This window comes from Cydia amplana, chromosome 16 (genome assembly GCF_948474715.1).
Source record: "Cydia amplana chromosome 16, ilCydAmpl1.1, whole genome shotgun sequence".
NCBI lineage: Eukaryota > Metazoa > Arthropoda > Insecta > Lepidoptera > Tortricidae > Cydia > Cydia amplana.
This window is the reverse complement of record NC_086084.1, coordinates 413,414-429,958: the sequence shown is the minus strand read 5'-3', so window position 1 is coordinate 429,958 and position 16,545 is coordinate 413,414. Positions and strand designations below refer to the sequence as shown.

Genomic DNA, 16,545 nt, shown 5'->3' with positions numbered 1-16,545 from the left:
AATCAGGTCAATGAACCCGGTCCAGCGGGATATAGGCATCGCGGGCCCGCAGCTTGTCCAGATGGCCAATTTCATTATACTTGAATGAAATCTACTACCGATGTCACTGTCAATATTTTTTTAGCAAAGGCAAGCGCGAGACTAAGCTTTGATTTTTTTTTTCTTTTTATGCCTAATTGTCCTGACCATGAATGTCTTCGGTTTCCGCGATTACTATTTTATACAAAATACCATGCAGCAAATTCCTATATTAGTGTGTAATTATAAAAATCCCGACGTCTGTTGTTGACAAGAATACGTAATGAAAACATTTACGTGTGACCGTGTGACTTTATTCGACATTGTAGTTTCGTTTATTGCCCTTTCTTGTCCGGACAATAAGTGGCCACTTAATCAGAATACAATTAAATTTATAACCTATCCCATTTACGCAGTTTTATTCCAAAAGCAGACAGTTAACTGTGACTCAATAGTAAACAAAAGACAGAGTGGAAACGGCAAGTCACTTCGTTGCCATGTCGCTCGCATTAAATTCTGCGTCGCTACTAATACTAATACCGGCCGAAGGTCTCGAGCGGCGAACGCTGGATTAATAATACTCGTCATTGAGCCTTCATTACCGCTTCTCGGGGCTTAATTGGTTTATCCGAACTTTTACAAGCTTTGACAGCCCAGGAAGGGTTAAACTTCCGTTTTGGCAGCTTTAGAAACTGTAAATAAGGATAAAAGGCGTTTTACAGCAGCTTTGTTAAGCTTTCAAGATTTAAAGAATTAGACTTTATGTGAATGCGCCCAGCAACATGTTGCCGTGTGTAGCGGCGGACGCTCCATCGCTCAGGCCATCGGCAGGGAACCCGTCGATCAACTGTCGGTCGACAACCCCGCGTTCAAAGGACCAAGCACCGACCGAAATAAAACGCAGACTATTCCAAGTTATTTGCATTAAGGGCTGCATTGTTGTCTGGTCTTTGCCCTGAGTCTAGACACGGAATTAGGAAAGTGCAGGTTCGGAACGGTCAACAACCGGCGGGTCGATACGTCCCGGCAGAAGTCTTGAAGCAGACATTTGGGGCCACCGCAACACGATGATCCGACTTAAAAGCCAAACTGGTCTGAAAATTCTAAAATGATACATCGGTACATGAGAATTACTGGTAAAGTAAAAGGCATTGTTTGCTGGAAAAGAGGTAAGCGATTTCGGGGCAAATATAACTCTACAAAGGGGTATACAACGTGTCAAATACCAGCTGTATTCGCTATGGTATCCTGCTATTGTGTGCTCCAGACGTATCAAATTTGTAGGAACGAATGTTTCTAGGAGAGTGAATATAAAGGTGTGTTTTCACAAAAACATTGCCGTTGCCTTTTGGCGACGCGTGGGATTCCATACATGCCAAACTAAACCCTATCCGTCACGGTCTCTATACTCGAAGAAAAGCGACATGAACGTCATTTTTAATCAGACTGAGATTAAATTTGTGCTTTAACTTTTCAGTATTTTTTCACTTAAACTGGGGCACTAAAACGAGTAGATCTAAAGTTCAAACATATTAAACTACTTTAAAACATGCTATTATGTACGCAACAAAATCTTAGTTTCAGATTGGAGCTTAATATAGTTACTTATCACCTAGGTAAAACAAGCGACTTGGGACTAAAAGAACATCCTAAGCTCACAAATCTTCACGAAAACAAGATTAACCCAAATTTGTCTCCATGTGCGGACTAGTTCGACATTCAGCAGACCTTTAAGTCCCGCAATGCGTCGTGGCAGCCTCGCTCCAAGTTACCTCGTAAAATCTAAGGTTATACCGCAGAGGGACATACTGCTTAGTGCTTACCTAACTAAGACTAATTTATCCTAAACCTACACTGTTTCAAGGAAAATAAGCCGTTAGGGTAGACTTTTACGAAATGAGAGAAATTCCCATTTTCTTCCATTACATTGGGCAAGAAATAATAGCTCTGAAAAGAAAGAAAGAAGAAAGAAAATCCCATGATGGTTACTCAAAGACTAGGAAACTACATTGGAATAAAGAACTTAAGATCAACACTCCTATATTTTCCTCTATTGTTTACAAATTAATGATAGTGGAGTTTTATTGAGAACCACGAATATAATAGATAATTGATAACTATTATGTATTGGATTGCGAATTAAACAGGTGTAAAAACAACGTTTTGGAAGTGAGAGCACATTTGGAACGCGACCAACTACCATCGGACGGATTTTGCAGCTGTTACCTTAATTCCATATGGATTTGGATCAAGTGGACTATTTTTGTGTTGAATTGAACGTGCTTTTTTGGCTACTGATATTTTTCGGAAATATACTAATAACTTACACAGAACATTGAGCTCCGAGGACTCCGAGGGAATTCTTTATAAAATGCATTTAATCAAAACTCAGCAGCGACGCTATCGATCCGACTGCATAAATCCAAGATGGCGCATGCCAAGTGCTACTGATGGGGCATGTTTCGAAAAATAGTATTGTGTTTATGAATCGTCATTTCAGTAGTTAACAATACATATAGCAGGAGCAACTCTCCTTCTGTGACCCACAACGTCACGTTCAAAACATAGAATTAGATGAATAATGAATACCTAAGTAGCCACAAGTAAATTAGTTTAAAATTGGTTAAATGGTTCCATATGTTAGGACGAGAAGCCATAGACAACTACGCCAGACTAGTCGTCAAAGTAAAAGTAAAGTACTTATAACTTATTTTAAATACCAGAATGTATTGTAAAAAAAAATACGAAATTGATTCTACAGTCGATTATGTTCGGCCACTCGAGCATAATTGCCGTGAATCGGTAATCCGGCTCCGAGGGCCCGAGAATGTGGGCTTCTGATTAGGCTTTTTTAACCGTATTGCCTTTTATTGCTGAGAAAAGATGAATAGGGATGAAAAAATACTTTCTTTCTAGTTCCAAGTGAAGCTTGAAAAGGTAATCTTTTCAATGATTACAACGCCTAACGGTACATGCATATTTGCTATGCATGTATATTTTGGATGGCACTTATTTTCTATTGTAATAATGTTCTGATTGTTGTCTGTCGTGTGTGCCTTATAAATAAAATAAAATAAATAGTTACTAAAATATTCGTACAAATAAAATTTTGTCTAAAAATATTACATAAACATTTAGCCGAAATAGCCAATGTTAATGGACTCAAGGTTACTACTGCCCCGCCGAGCAACCTTATCTGTGATATGATAACCCCTGCCGTCAGCAACGACGATTGGTGCAGGTTAGGACCTGACTAAATACTGTTATTATTAACACATTCAGTGCCAGCGCGAGCTGCGCGCTACGAGCGTAGCCGATAACAAGGGAAAAACCGTATGTAGCGAAAGGCGCCTACGAACAGTGAACTCCCCGGGTTATTCCCACTAGTTACCACCAAGTTGTTACCAGTGGTAACTACTGGGAATTTTTTTTCCCATCTTTTACCACTGGTAACTACTGCGAAAAATTATTCCCAGTAGTTACCACCAACTCGGTTTGGTGGTAACTACTGTAGTTACCACCAAAATTTTGTTAGAGTTAAATACTAATAAAAACAGTATAAAATAGTATAGTATAAATATAGAGTGATATTGAATTACCGAATAAAATCACTTAAAATAATAAAAACAGTATAAAATAGTATAGTATAAATATAGAGTGATATTGAATTACCGAATAAAATCACTTGAAAAATAATCTAAATGGATTATTAATTTTATCCTTGCATATATTATAGTTTTTGTACTAGTAACAGTTAAACTGATTCAATATTTTTTTCATCACTTTTAAGGCAGTTTACTAAAACACTAATCAACTTAATAATTATTTATTAAATCACTCTTTATTTATATTATACTATTCATACTGTTTTTATTAGTATTTAACTCTAACAAAGTGGTAAAAGGTGGGAAAAAAATTCCCAGTAGTTACCACTGGTAAGAACTTGGTGGTAACTAGTGGGAATAACCCGAACTCCCCTAGCGAGCAACTGACAGTTAATGTGTTAAAAATAGTCATCTAATATGCAAACACGTACTGTGATCTTAATGACCCTCACTTGTATGCTTTGACATTAAATACTCTTTGTGGTGTTTATTGTGTTGAATGTTAATGGATTGCCAAATATTTATTGTTCTAAGTTCATAAAGAAAAACATTCAACCTTGGTATGGCCTGTGCATATCTTCTCTATTGTTGTTTTTAATAAAAATAAATATCTGCATGACATAAGTAAATATCCTCTAGCCGCCGAGATGTCAAATCTTGCCAAATGCAATTTTGATTTGGCAAAATAAAAAAAATTCAAATCAAAATAGAAATTCATTCCATGAAAGACGTTACAGATATTTACAGGCCTCTGGGCCGCTAGATAGCCATAGTAAAAAGGCATGCTTTAATGCTTTAGAAACATGATATGCAAAAAGGCACCTACCATATAATTTATTTTTCAATAAAATCTTACATGCAAACTAGTCTAAGTTTAATGCAGCAAATATAATTATGATTGCTAATTATGATGCAATATGTACACCTAACCAATTAAATTCACCTCATAGAGCATTTAATTCACTACTTCTGACAAGACTAAGACCTCTAGCCACCCAGGGGCCTATAAAATCCTAGCCGCAATATATAAATTCCTAGCCGCATCATGTCCGTTATATCGAGAAAATCATAACCACTAGCTCCATTATTTACCAATGAGTGCATTATTAGGAAAAATTAAATCAGTTATGTGCCTATTTATTATGCATAAATGAATTTAATATTAATCCTATTAGAGTAAAATGTGACATATTTAAAAAAATGAAAATAGTAATATTTATTTTATTTTATTTGATTTTGATCTTCTTATATAGGTACTCTTATATTCTAATTTAGTCTGTAGAAATCAATTTCATTTAAATTATTATAATTATTTGATATAGAAGATTTTAACATTTATATTGTTCCTAATTCCATAATTATTCGGTATTGTACATATAATAACAGGAAAACAAGAAGATTCGAGGAGAATAGTGTGGGAATGCCGCCGGGACAGTAACCTGCAGCTCCAACTCCAGGGAACAGGGCTGAATGAACGCGACACGCGATCGACAGCCCGCCTGCATCCGGCCGGGCGTCCCTACACTACATCTACATCTACATCTACATATAATTTAAGTTTTGATTTAATCCGATTGTATTTTATTGTATTTATTGCAGTTAATGCATGTTAGACACTAAGCAATGTAATGCCAATTAGCACGTAAGGTTTATCTGTAAGTGCTGATTGATTGAAGTGAATAAATTAATTGAAATGAAATAAAAATATACCCCGTTCCATTTACACACGGACTGCAACCAGACTACAATTTGTATGGAAACTGCACACCAACATTGCATTTGGTACCAGCCCTTAACCCGTGGAGCGCCCTACCAAGATATGTGTGCCAGTAACTAGTATAGGAGTTCCATACTACGGTAATAATGGGGCGCTCCACGGGTTAATGTTAAATCATGAAATTGACAAATCAAAATTACATTTGTCTTGGCAAGTTTTGATTTGTGGACAGATAGAGAATAAGAATAATATATAAAATACCACTTTAGCAACAGCTGATAACGGGCAATACATTTAACTGTAACTGTAACAGCAAGCACTAAACAACTATCAGTGGCAAATGACTAACTTTAAACACCATCTTATTGACATTAATGTAATTTGTGTTTATAAGATTACTGCTGATAGGTCTCAAGGAAAAACAGGTTCAATAGGTTCATGAGAACACTGCATGATCCCAAAGTTTTCTGCATAGAATTAAAGATTCTCCGTAATTCTGTATCTCAATCTAGATAACTACTAAAACTAGAAATAACTATGAACGCGGATAGACCTTTGCAAGAAATCCGACATTTTACGCTGATAAAAACGGCTTTATAACGAAGGTAAACGCGCAGTCGACACAATTAGACGGAATTTACGAGACCGAGTAGTCACCATTTATTTCGAAGTGTTGATGCAAAGTATGCGATCAGCTGATTTCTTTGTTACACTCTGCGTTTGTATGCGATGCCTCAACTCTACGAGAGATTTATGACACGTCAGATATTTTGCAACATAACTACGCAGTTGCTCGCGTCCTCATACACATCAGATTAAGTATAAAGTGTTTTAATGAAGTTTAGCGAGTTACTCGATCCATAAACAAACGAAAGATCCTACCTTTGTAGTGCACTCGGAGATTATTTTGCGACAACCCGATGTAGCTGAACTTGTCCTTGGCACTCCATGATCGCGGCAAGGGGGTTTCTTCTTCATTCACATTTGGATAAAGTAATTTTAAACGGTCTACAGTTGTATCACTTTGCACTTGATTTTGGGAATCCATCGTTCCCCGTCCACTACCTATCGCAGCCATTTCTGATTTCCCATTCCCGTCGGACGACAGTAATGTCAATGACGTCACATCCACTACAGTACATCTATCGTCCCACAGGTGGCAGCACCGCAGCCATGACTATAGACAAAACCGATAAAACCGTAAACCGCTCAATCTCACTACCAAAATAAAAAGACCCGCGAATACATGGTTCTCAAATGGTTCTTTATTTATAGACAACATTTCATATAATTAAAGTGCTACTTTTGGTAGTAGAACTTGTAATGTAGAATGAATGCATTGCTTAATCAATTTTTCACTTGTACAATTTACTTACAATTTATCAATGTTAATCACACTATCTCGAGATAATCACTACAACAAACCACTTAAAAGTTTCTAGGTGACTTTGCCTATTTTTTTGCATACATTTGGAACAAACATAAGTTATGTATTCAGCTAACGACAGAAATAGTTCTCCAAAATATTTAAAAGAGATAAACTCTACAGTGGCATTAAAATTAAAACATGTTAAAAAATCATCCAGTGAAGTTTTACAAACGCAGCAGCAGTATCACGACGAAGTGCTCGAGGTGGGCGTATTTTTACAGATTCTTAACATCATAAAATATCTACAGACGACCGCACCGGACCGCGACATTGGTGCGGTCAAAATATCTCGTTCTCGTTCTTACATAAAGCTGCATTGCATCCTTATTAGCCCTAACACACTAAGCTACCGCACCGCGACCTTGATGCGCCGCACCCATAAATTCCATAAGTGATAGAAAAAAGCTCCTTCTCGCTCTCACTTATGGGTGCGGCGCACCGTGACCTTGGTGCGGTGTAGTAGTGTGTTATGGCTGTAACGGTCGTACGGCGGACCAACTTACTCACAATCGCACGTGCGCCGCACCGCACTCAGGTCGCGGTCCGGTGCGGTCGTCTGTAGCTACTTTTATATTGAACTGGGATTAACTTTATTATTTTGTTTCAGATTTACCGAGAAGCTTTTACTGAGCTCATAAAATATAGCGTCACGTATTCAAATACGCTAACTGACATAAAACAAGCCTACGATAATGCCATTCTTATCAGAGATGAACGAATATCACAGTTCTTGATTCAAGATGTAAGTACGATAGAGAAGGACAGGATGTATGTCTTGTCTAGTATAGTCTTAACTGTAGCACTTCCCCTTAATTAAACACATCACTAAACGCAGTCGTTTTAAATCATGCCTTAAACAAGAAACCGGTTACGACAAATGTCAAGGTGACGTTATGTGACGTTCACTTTTTTCGTATCATTTATTTTTGTTTACATTTTCCAAACCAAACATATCGCGATAAACGATTGATAATATAAGCGAAAACACGGCTATCTCGGCTCATTCTCTCTAAGGATCCGCGGAAGTGCATTGGGCATTTTGTACTGTAGAAACGTTTGTAGCACGAAAAATGGCAGATGCGTCGTCTAAGATTAAAGTTTTGGATGGTGGGTTTTCGTCGCAGCTATCCTGCCACGTCGGCGACAACGTCGACGGTGACCCGCTGTGGACGGCGCGCTTCCTGCAGACCCGCCCGCGCGATGTGTACAAGACACACCTCGACTTTCTGAAGGCTGGCGCCGACATCATCATGACCAACACGTATCAGGCCTCCGTCGGAGGGTTTGTAAAATACCTTGGAATATCTCCTGAAGCGGGCTTAGATTTGATCAAAAGTGCTGTGAGACTCGCAAAAGAGGCAAGAAAAGTATACCTTGAGGAATATGCTAACAATAATACTTCAAATCAAAACCCTTTGATAGCAGGATCAGTGGGGCCATATGGCGCGCATTTACACGACGGTTCAGAGTACAACGGCACCTATGCCGACACCACGTCGGCTGAAACCATGAGAGACTGGCATAGACCTCGCATTGAGGCTCTAATAGACTCAGGAGTTGACCTACTTGCATTTGAAACAGTGCCATGTGAAAAGGAGGCTGCGATGCTTGTTGAACTGTTAAAAGATTACCCGGAGACTAAAGCATGGCTGTCTTTCAGCTGTAAAGATGAGAAACATATTTCCCATGGAGAAGATTATCAATCCGTTGCAAGGAAATGTTATGATTTGAATCCAGAGCAAATTATAGCCATTGGAGTGAACTGCACTGCTCCAGCTAACATTGTTCACTTACTAAACGGCATCAACGATGACAGGATGGTACCTATACCTCTTATAGTTTACCCGAATTCTGGAGAAAAGTACCACAAGGACCTCGGCTGGACCGAGGGTGATAAGTTGCAGCGACTGGACCATTATGTGCACACCTGGTTAGACTTGGGTGTTAAATATGTCGGAGGCTGCTGCAGGACGTATGCGGAAGATATTAAAAGCATATGCAAACAAGTACAGAGCTGGTGTGATAAGAAACAATAGAAACTTGTTTATCATATCTCCGAGCACACAGGGCTCTCTATACATGTTGTACTACACTCAACATGCGCCTAACTTCACTAATATACTCTGTAATGTACATTGTAATTATACTGTTATCATGACTAATTCTAAGAAGTATTATTTGTTGTAACTTTGGTTGTTATTACATTTTAATAAACATATTATCAAAAATCAAACATTAGTTTTATTAGTCCATGTATTTTCATCACACTATTTCACAGTCTTATCATTAAAACCAAATATCTATCATTCAAGTAACTGCAGTAGTTTATTTATTTAGTCAAATAGCAAACATTTACTTCTCCTGTTCTTAAAACTATCTCCCTGTATCTGTGTATTATCTATCTGTATTGTATGGACAGGCCACACTTAGTTATTCATTAGTCATTACAGAAGCATATCTTCGCCAACCGATACCTCACCTTAAATTAATTTTGACCTACTTATCGTGTAGTGAAACTACTTTCACTTCACATATTTATATGCACCATCATCCTCATTGTTAAGTGGCTATTTTAAACCTTATTGCAAAAATATAAGGTCCATTGATGACTATAGAGGTTATGGGATTATGGGGTGTCTTTACTTTTTGAACGCCACGTACCGTGCGCGGCACGTCATCATAGTTAGGGAGGCGAGGTAGCTAAATGGCGTAATTCAACGGCGCCGTCGAGACCTATCAAAATCGAAAGATAAAATAATTTCGAAAAGAAAAGCTCGTATGGCAAAAACCATTTTAGCGGTGGGTTTGGCGTGTACGGTTTTTCAAAAATGTAAAAAAAAACAGTTACTTGGGCATTCTCGAGCGCGTCAGATATTCATACTACGTATGCCCCGAGTGCCTCTGATAACAACGGTATACTAATCTGCCGGTTTGCGTGGTGGGGGTAGGCATATAAAGTAGTCAAAAATGCAAAAAAAAAAATTTACTCGAGCGCGTCAGATTTTCGGAAGGGGTGTTAAGTAGGCCCCAAGGAAGCTTCCTTTAAAAAAACTGACGATTTCGGCGTGACGATAAGTTACGATGAATTTTTGAAAATGCAAAAAAAAAAAGTTTTTTTGAAATACTCGAGCGCGTCAGATTTTCATAGGGGAGGTTTATCTCGGTATCCTGAAAGCGTATTTTTTTTAATCTGACAAAAATGTTGGTGGGTTCTCTTAATCTGACCGAAAAAGGTTTTTTGGTTCAAAAAATTCCGTGGCCGCGCTTTTTATTTGGACAAAAATGTAAAGAGACCTTTTTTTGTGTAAAATAAAATTACCTTTTTTGTTTATTTAAACTTTTTTTTGTAAAATGTATCGTTCGCGTCTTATATGCCGCAACGCGTTCTTAGGAAGACGAAATGGCTCCTCCACACTTCCGGTCATGCGGAAACCGGCAGATTTTGTATTTTTAGTAAGTTTTAGATTATTCAAAATAAAAAATAAAAAAATCGCGCTCGAGAATGCCGGATTAAAGTTTTTTTTTTACAAGTTCGCGACCCTATAACTCGGCGGCGTCAAGGACTTATCGTCAGATTAGTTAAATTTAGTCTTTAAACACTAAAATCAACCCCCAATATCTTAATCTGACGCGCTCGAGTATTTCAGACTATCCATTTTTTTTTACTAATCTGATCGTCTATCCTAGGCGCGCGTCACTACATATAGAGCTAAATACTTTACAAGGTTGTTCTATTAGGTCTAAGGTATCTCTCATATCTTAAACTGCCACGCTCGAGTATTGCCGAAAATTCCCCTATTCGCCTCCCTAACTATCATGAACCTTGTCGGAATGTACGAAGGTTTATATTGGGCTGTAGCTTTTGGCGGTCAAAGGGTTAAAACTGAGTTAGCAACAAAACAACATTTTTGATATAGGATTATTATGACATTTACATGTATGTAAACTGTGTAATCGTTATCTTTATCTCCGTTGCAATAAATACGACATAGTAAACGTGATAACCATAACATGTAGGCTCCCTGTGTGTAATCTAATCGTAAATCTTGGTTTGTTTTTACTTGAGACAGCTGATAAACCCAGACAGCCAGATTTTTCGCAGATTTATAAATATATGATCAAAATTAAAATGTACCTACGTAACTAAATAACTTATTATTTATGCTTCAAAAATAATAATGTATTGTTAGTATAGGTTCTAGCGCTCTACTAGCTCTACTAGTAATTAGGTACAGTCAGCATCAATAATAGCGGATGTGTAGAGTTAGCTACATTCAGGCAGCATGAATTTCCCGTAAAAGCGAGCGAGTGAGATATTCTAATAAAGTCCGTAAACATTCCAGAGAGTGTTCGGCGTATCGGCGCGCAAGGCAGCTAGAGATGAGAAAATGATGGTGCTGCAGAAAGAGACAGAAGATTTGCGCTCAAAGAACCAGGAGCTCACCCTTCACGTCTCCAAGCTCAAGAAGGAAATTGGGAAGGTCGAGGCTTGCATTCACTTTCTGTAAGGTAAACGTACTGGTGCTCGACGCGGTCCCAGTACCTACATGTCATCTTGAAACTTAAATCATTGTCAATAGAGGTGACAGCAGGGTGTCATCTATTGGGCATTAGCATGTCGAGCATTAGTACGTTTACCTTAACGTCTTTTGTCACACACATCTATTTCATTTTGTTTATTTAACCTTGAAACCATCATCTACTGGTTCTAGAAGAAGACCTTTACCTACCCACATTTTACGTATTGCCTTTGATGCATCTTGCCTTTAGTCAAATCTTTTGCAGATAAAAGACGAACACTTCTCCGAGTACCTCAGCCTGGCGCGCGAGCGCGACGCACGCTACACGCTCTACTTCGAGAACCTGTCGCTACAGTTGCGTCTGCGAGAGCTGGAGAGCGCTCCTGCTGATGCCGCTCATGAAGACCCCGTCATGCTGCGCATCGCACTAGATCGGTGCAGGTAGGTGGGCTTCGAGCCTGGCTTAAGAATCGGTGATAAAGTTGTCTCTATAAACTCTGCAGTGACTTGTCTTGGCTACAGCAACTACAGTTGGCAACGCATCGATTCCGAAACAATAGGTAAGACAGGCCCTTGAGTTAGAGAGCGTGGACCGCTAGATCGCTGTGGGTATGTATGTTAGCTTTACCTACTACGTCTACTAATGTAATCAGTTCATCACTATAAGAACTAATCATTGCGATTAAGTCACAACCTCGCTATCTAGATGGCACCTATTGATACTAGACCTTATAACTCCTGAAGCTATCAGTAATTACCACATCACATTACAGAGTTTAGCAATGTTAGTATACAATACTTAATAATATCGACGTCCATTGTATTTGTTGCAGGGAGCAACTATCCTCAACCCAACATAAGCTCCACAAGATGTCCGAGCAATACGCGCAGACGGTCCCGCAGCGCGAGTTCGACAGCCTGGAGACGAAGTGGTCGGAGCTCGACAAGCGGGCTGGCGAGCTGCAGGCGGAGATGGGGGCTTTGCAGGACAAATATAAGAAGGTTTTAGGTACCACACTGTTAACTGAGAATTCGTACCTAAATCTTACAGGACAGACATAAGGCTTCTCTAATAAAGCACCCATTTTTGTATTTTTAAGACATGTAAGTAAATATAGTTATTATAAAAAAAAAAAATATTATTAAAGCAACATAATAATAATTCTCTAATTGTGACATGTAATTTTAAACAGTGCCTAGTGCCTACCTATCTACTAAAATGTGAGCATTTGCTTTCATCAATGTTGTAAAGTTTAGGGCCAGAAACGACAAAAATTAGAACCCCTGTAATGATCAACAGAATCTTGCTTGGCAGTTTTCGTAACACTTCTGAATTACCTAATTGAGGAATTTATCCGGCATGGCACCTCTTAGTGTAAGGCCTGAGTGGACGCTCGAGTTGGGCGTGCAGCGGGGCGGGGCGTGCGGCGTGCATGTTAAACAAATGCAAACGTATAGGAGCGGCCTTAGTGCACGCTGCTCAAATCACTTGGGAGCTCGACGCCACGCTGCACGCCCCGCCGAACGCTCCGCTTCGAGCGTCCACTCAGGCCTTACACTTACTCTTATAGAAACTCAAATCATATTTACTCCTGCTCTTTTTGTTCAGCTAGCAAGAAAAGTGTAGAAGAGGAGCTGGCCGAGTGCAAGGAGCGCTGCAGCGAGCTGGAGCGCGCGGGCACGCCGCGGCCGCGGTGGGACATCTGCGCGGACTGCATCAGCGGAGGCCGGGAGAGGTCAGAGCTCTCGGATAACCATGGAGATAGAGTCTGTCAAGCCGTTTCTGTCAGTAGAAAAACCCGGCTAAATAAAAAATGTAGGCGCGAAGGGTAATCGTCCCAAGGAATTTTTAATTTCGCGCCTTTTGCTACTGGCAAACTTGTTTGACCGGCTATATTTTATATATGTACCTATTTTGTCAACAACAAAAATTTGCTAAGCCGAAAACCTGTGGATGCTTTACGACCAAGACAGCTTCTGATGGCCTAGAGCACGCTCTGTCGGAACATTTAGGTTTCCGGCATCCGTATCCTAATAAATCTTTCCAGATGGTGGCAGCTGGCAAGTGGCCTGTCCTCGAGAGATATTCTCAGAGTTCTTTTGAAAGAGCTGGGGCCGGCTGCAGAAAGCGATCACTTGGAGTATTTCGATGGCTTGGTAAGTAAACATTTTATTTTACCAATGTCATAATGCGATGCCATTGTGCCAATTACTGTTTTTATTGATTTGATATAGGAGTAGATAATTACAGTCCTTTAATTGAACACCTTCTGCTGAGCGGGACAGAAAAGGATATACATGTCTCATCCTTTTTAACAGTACAAATGCAGAAAGTGTCCAACGTATAGGTTGATCCATTTTGCCCTTATTGGATTGGCGCAGTGTCTCTTCGTTGGCAATCTTCCTTTTTTCAGAAGGCCTTTGTCACATGGGTGGTCACTGATCATATAATTAATAAGACTAAGTAACGTATTTCATTGGCTACAGGGCACGGATCCCGCAATCCCTCCATACCTCCGCTACACCGGCAAGGTCCGCAACATTCGGCTCTCGCGGCGAGAAGTGAGCGTGCTCGTCACCGACGTATGGCGTGGCAAGGGGCGACAAGCCATCCCTATGCAGGAGTATCTCACCAAGTATTTAGAGGACAGGTAATCTGAAACCACAACACTATATTTAGCGCGGTTATCATACTGATGAAGTGCGGTGTGTGAGCGAGACACTCTCTTTTTTTTTTAGCCGCTAAGACTCTTCAACTCTGAACGATCACTCGGTCTTGGTGGTCATGATTCATGATGAAGACTCCATAGAGATGTTACCGGTGGTTTAATTCTCCTTGGTGATAGCTAGCTTATAGGTAGTTGGTTTTGCTGAAACACATCTCTCCAATGCCATATAGTACGTCAATTTACGTAGCTACTGTATGTAAAATGTAAAGGTTGTCCACCTTTAGATACACTATACCACTACCATATGAATCCTAAAGGGGTTTATTAGTGGAACAGGGATATACCTAACATATACCTACCTTTTTCTATCCCTCCCAGCAGGAAGTGTTCGGCGAAAAGGTAGAAGGGAGATGTAACTTCAGTAGGTATTGAAGTTCTTACCAAATGTTGTCCAGATACCAGCAAGTGTCAGTACGTGCCGAATGGGCATACAACCTGTGCGCCGGCGCCGAGCAGATGCTGGACGAGCCGCAGGTGAAGCTGTTCTGGGGCGCGCTGCACGGGCACCTGAGCGAGGACATCTACTGGTCGCTGCGCGCGCAGTGGGAGACGCTGAGAGACCAGCTGTATCGCGTCAGCAAGGATGGAGAGGTGAGACAGAATATGCACCTTTCCTGCTCTAAATTTTGGTTGTGACAGTAGTAGACGCCATACAGTCAAGCGACAGGATAAAGATTAATAACTGCATAGAGATAACTGCTCTTTGGTCACCTCTAGCACAGTTGGATTGCGGGAACTCGTAGACGTGTAGTTACAGCCATTAATAGTCCACCAACTGTCTTTTGAGTATAATTATATAGGTATAGTGAAGTGTTGTCCAAATAAATATTGTTTTAACCCTGACTGTGTCAGAAAAGCCACACATAAATATATCCTTTACATAACTTTAGGACCTTATTTATTTATTATTTATTATTATTCTATAAGCAGGCAGGCAGTTGTGACAACTGATATTGCCTGTATCCAGTAATCATTGACAGTTGTCGTTGTCATTGACAAGTTGATGTATAGGTGTGCTTGTCTAGTTGATTTTTAAATTGGTTCACATTTTGTGCTGAGACCACATCTTCAGGAAGTTTGTTCCAAGCCCTCACTACTCGGTTGCTCAAAAAGTGTTTGTATGGGTTACTGTGGGACTTATGCCTTTCTAACTTTAAGTGATGACCTCTCAGACGGGTGTTATTTTCAGACTATTTCCATAGAAGAATTCGAGAAAGTAGCCAAAGCACAATTTCCTCTGAAGAGCGAAGTGGACATCCGCAATCTCTGCGATGTAGTACGAAAACAGCTGAAGCTCAAACTGAACAACACCGAAGTTAACCTGGACAAACTGTTCCAAGAGGCAAGTTTTGTGACCTACTTCTCCCCCAATCATCTTACACCACTGCCTTCAGTATGATGCCTAGACGTTGTACGTGCGATCCCAGATCCCTCTAAACTTAGAGGATATAATCAAACGGAGACGCCTTGTCTGTAATTTTCTGTACAAAACAGTCTGCCGATTTTTGCGGGGGAGGGGAATGTCAAATGTATGCGTAACGTAAAAATAGCCATGTCAGATAAACGTCAGTCCATACATTGTGTATGACCGTTGGCCGCCTATTTTCGACAGAGGGGAAAGCTTGTTAATGGCTACTCCGTTTAGTTGTATCCTCCAAGCCTCTAAATCCGTCCATCTCTCTGATCATGAGATCATCTGAACCATTGTTCCCTTCACAAGAACGAGGAAGGCTTCGACCGCGTGGAGTTCGCGCGGGAGCTATACCGACAACGGCAACAAGCTCAGGACAAGTATCTGCGGGAGGTGCTAGCAGAGTTAGGCGGCAAGGGGCAGGCCAGCAAGATTATCGCTGTGGACGCACTCAAGCGGGCCTTCGCTATCGTGGACCCGGCGATAGGTAAATATTCAATCTTGACTTTGCAACTATTGTTAAGCCTCCAGACAATGAGCGTGAATCGCGGCTTCGCGCCGCGATCGCGATTCGCGCACGAGTGTGGAGGGGCTTTAAAAAGTGTAATAGGAAAGCAATGATACAAAAACTCAAGACCATTTAAATACGGAAACTTGGAAAATACTGACTTATTTACCTATCCTATTATATAACTAAACGACTCTAATTAAATATTGTTCAGACGTTGTTATCAGTGACTACTTGTGATATATACCTATATCTCCTAATACTCCTATCACGATGCCTTTACCTACCTAGTCAACATTATAATAATTTTTCAGATCATATCCGTATGGAGCGCAACATCCGTTGGGCGTTCTCCGACCAAGTCTCGGCGCTGAGCAGCATCAGCCCGTTGCCGCTCCGGACCCTGGCCGCCAGGCTTGCCGCTGGGGACATTGAACGCGTTGGCCCACGTTCGCGTAGCACGCATCGGAGAACTACTTACAAATAATAATATTATTATGACCGGTCAAACAAGTTTGTCAGTAGCAAAAGTCGTGAAATTCAAATTTTATATGGGACGATAACCCTTCGCGACTACATTTTTTAAATTAGGTGCTTTTTTCTACTGA

General features: G+C 40.2%; 1 protein-coding gene across 1 annotated transcript; it reads left to right on the top strand.

Moving 5' to 3' along the window:
• The first annotated feature begins 7,648 nt into the window (after positions 1–7,648).
• On the top strand, positions 7,649–16,426 carry LOC134655186 (translin-associated factor X-interacting protein 1-like). Its single transcript, XM_063510637.1, has 11 exons — positions 7,649–8,775; positions 11,113–11,250; positions 11,555–11,730; positions 12,123–12,298; positions 12,899–13,025; positions 13,338–13,446; positions 13,777–13,940; positions 14,414–14,609; positions 15,208–15,360; positions 15,739–15,916; positions 16,252–16,426. The coding sequence occupies exons 1-11, from the start codon at positions 7,840–7,842 to the stop codon at positions 16,422–16,424; spliced, it is 2,526 nt and encodes an 841-aa protein (XP_063366707.1). The 5' UTR covers positions 7,649–7,839; the 3' UTR covers positions 16,425–16,426.
• The last annotated feature ends 119 nt before the right edge of the window (positions 16,427–16,545 follow it).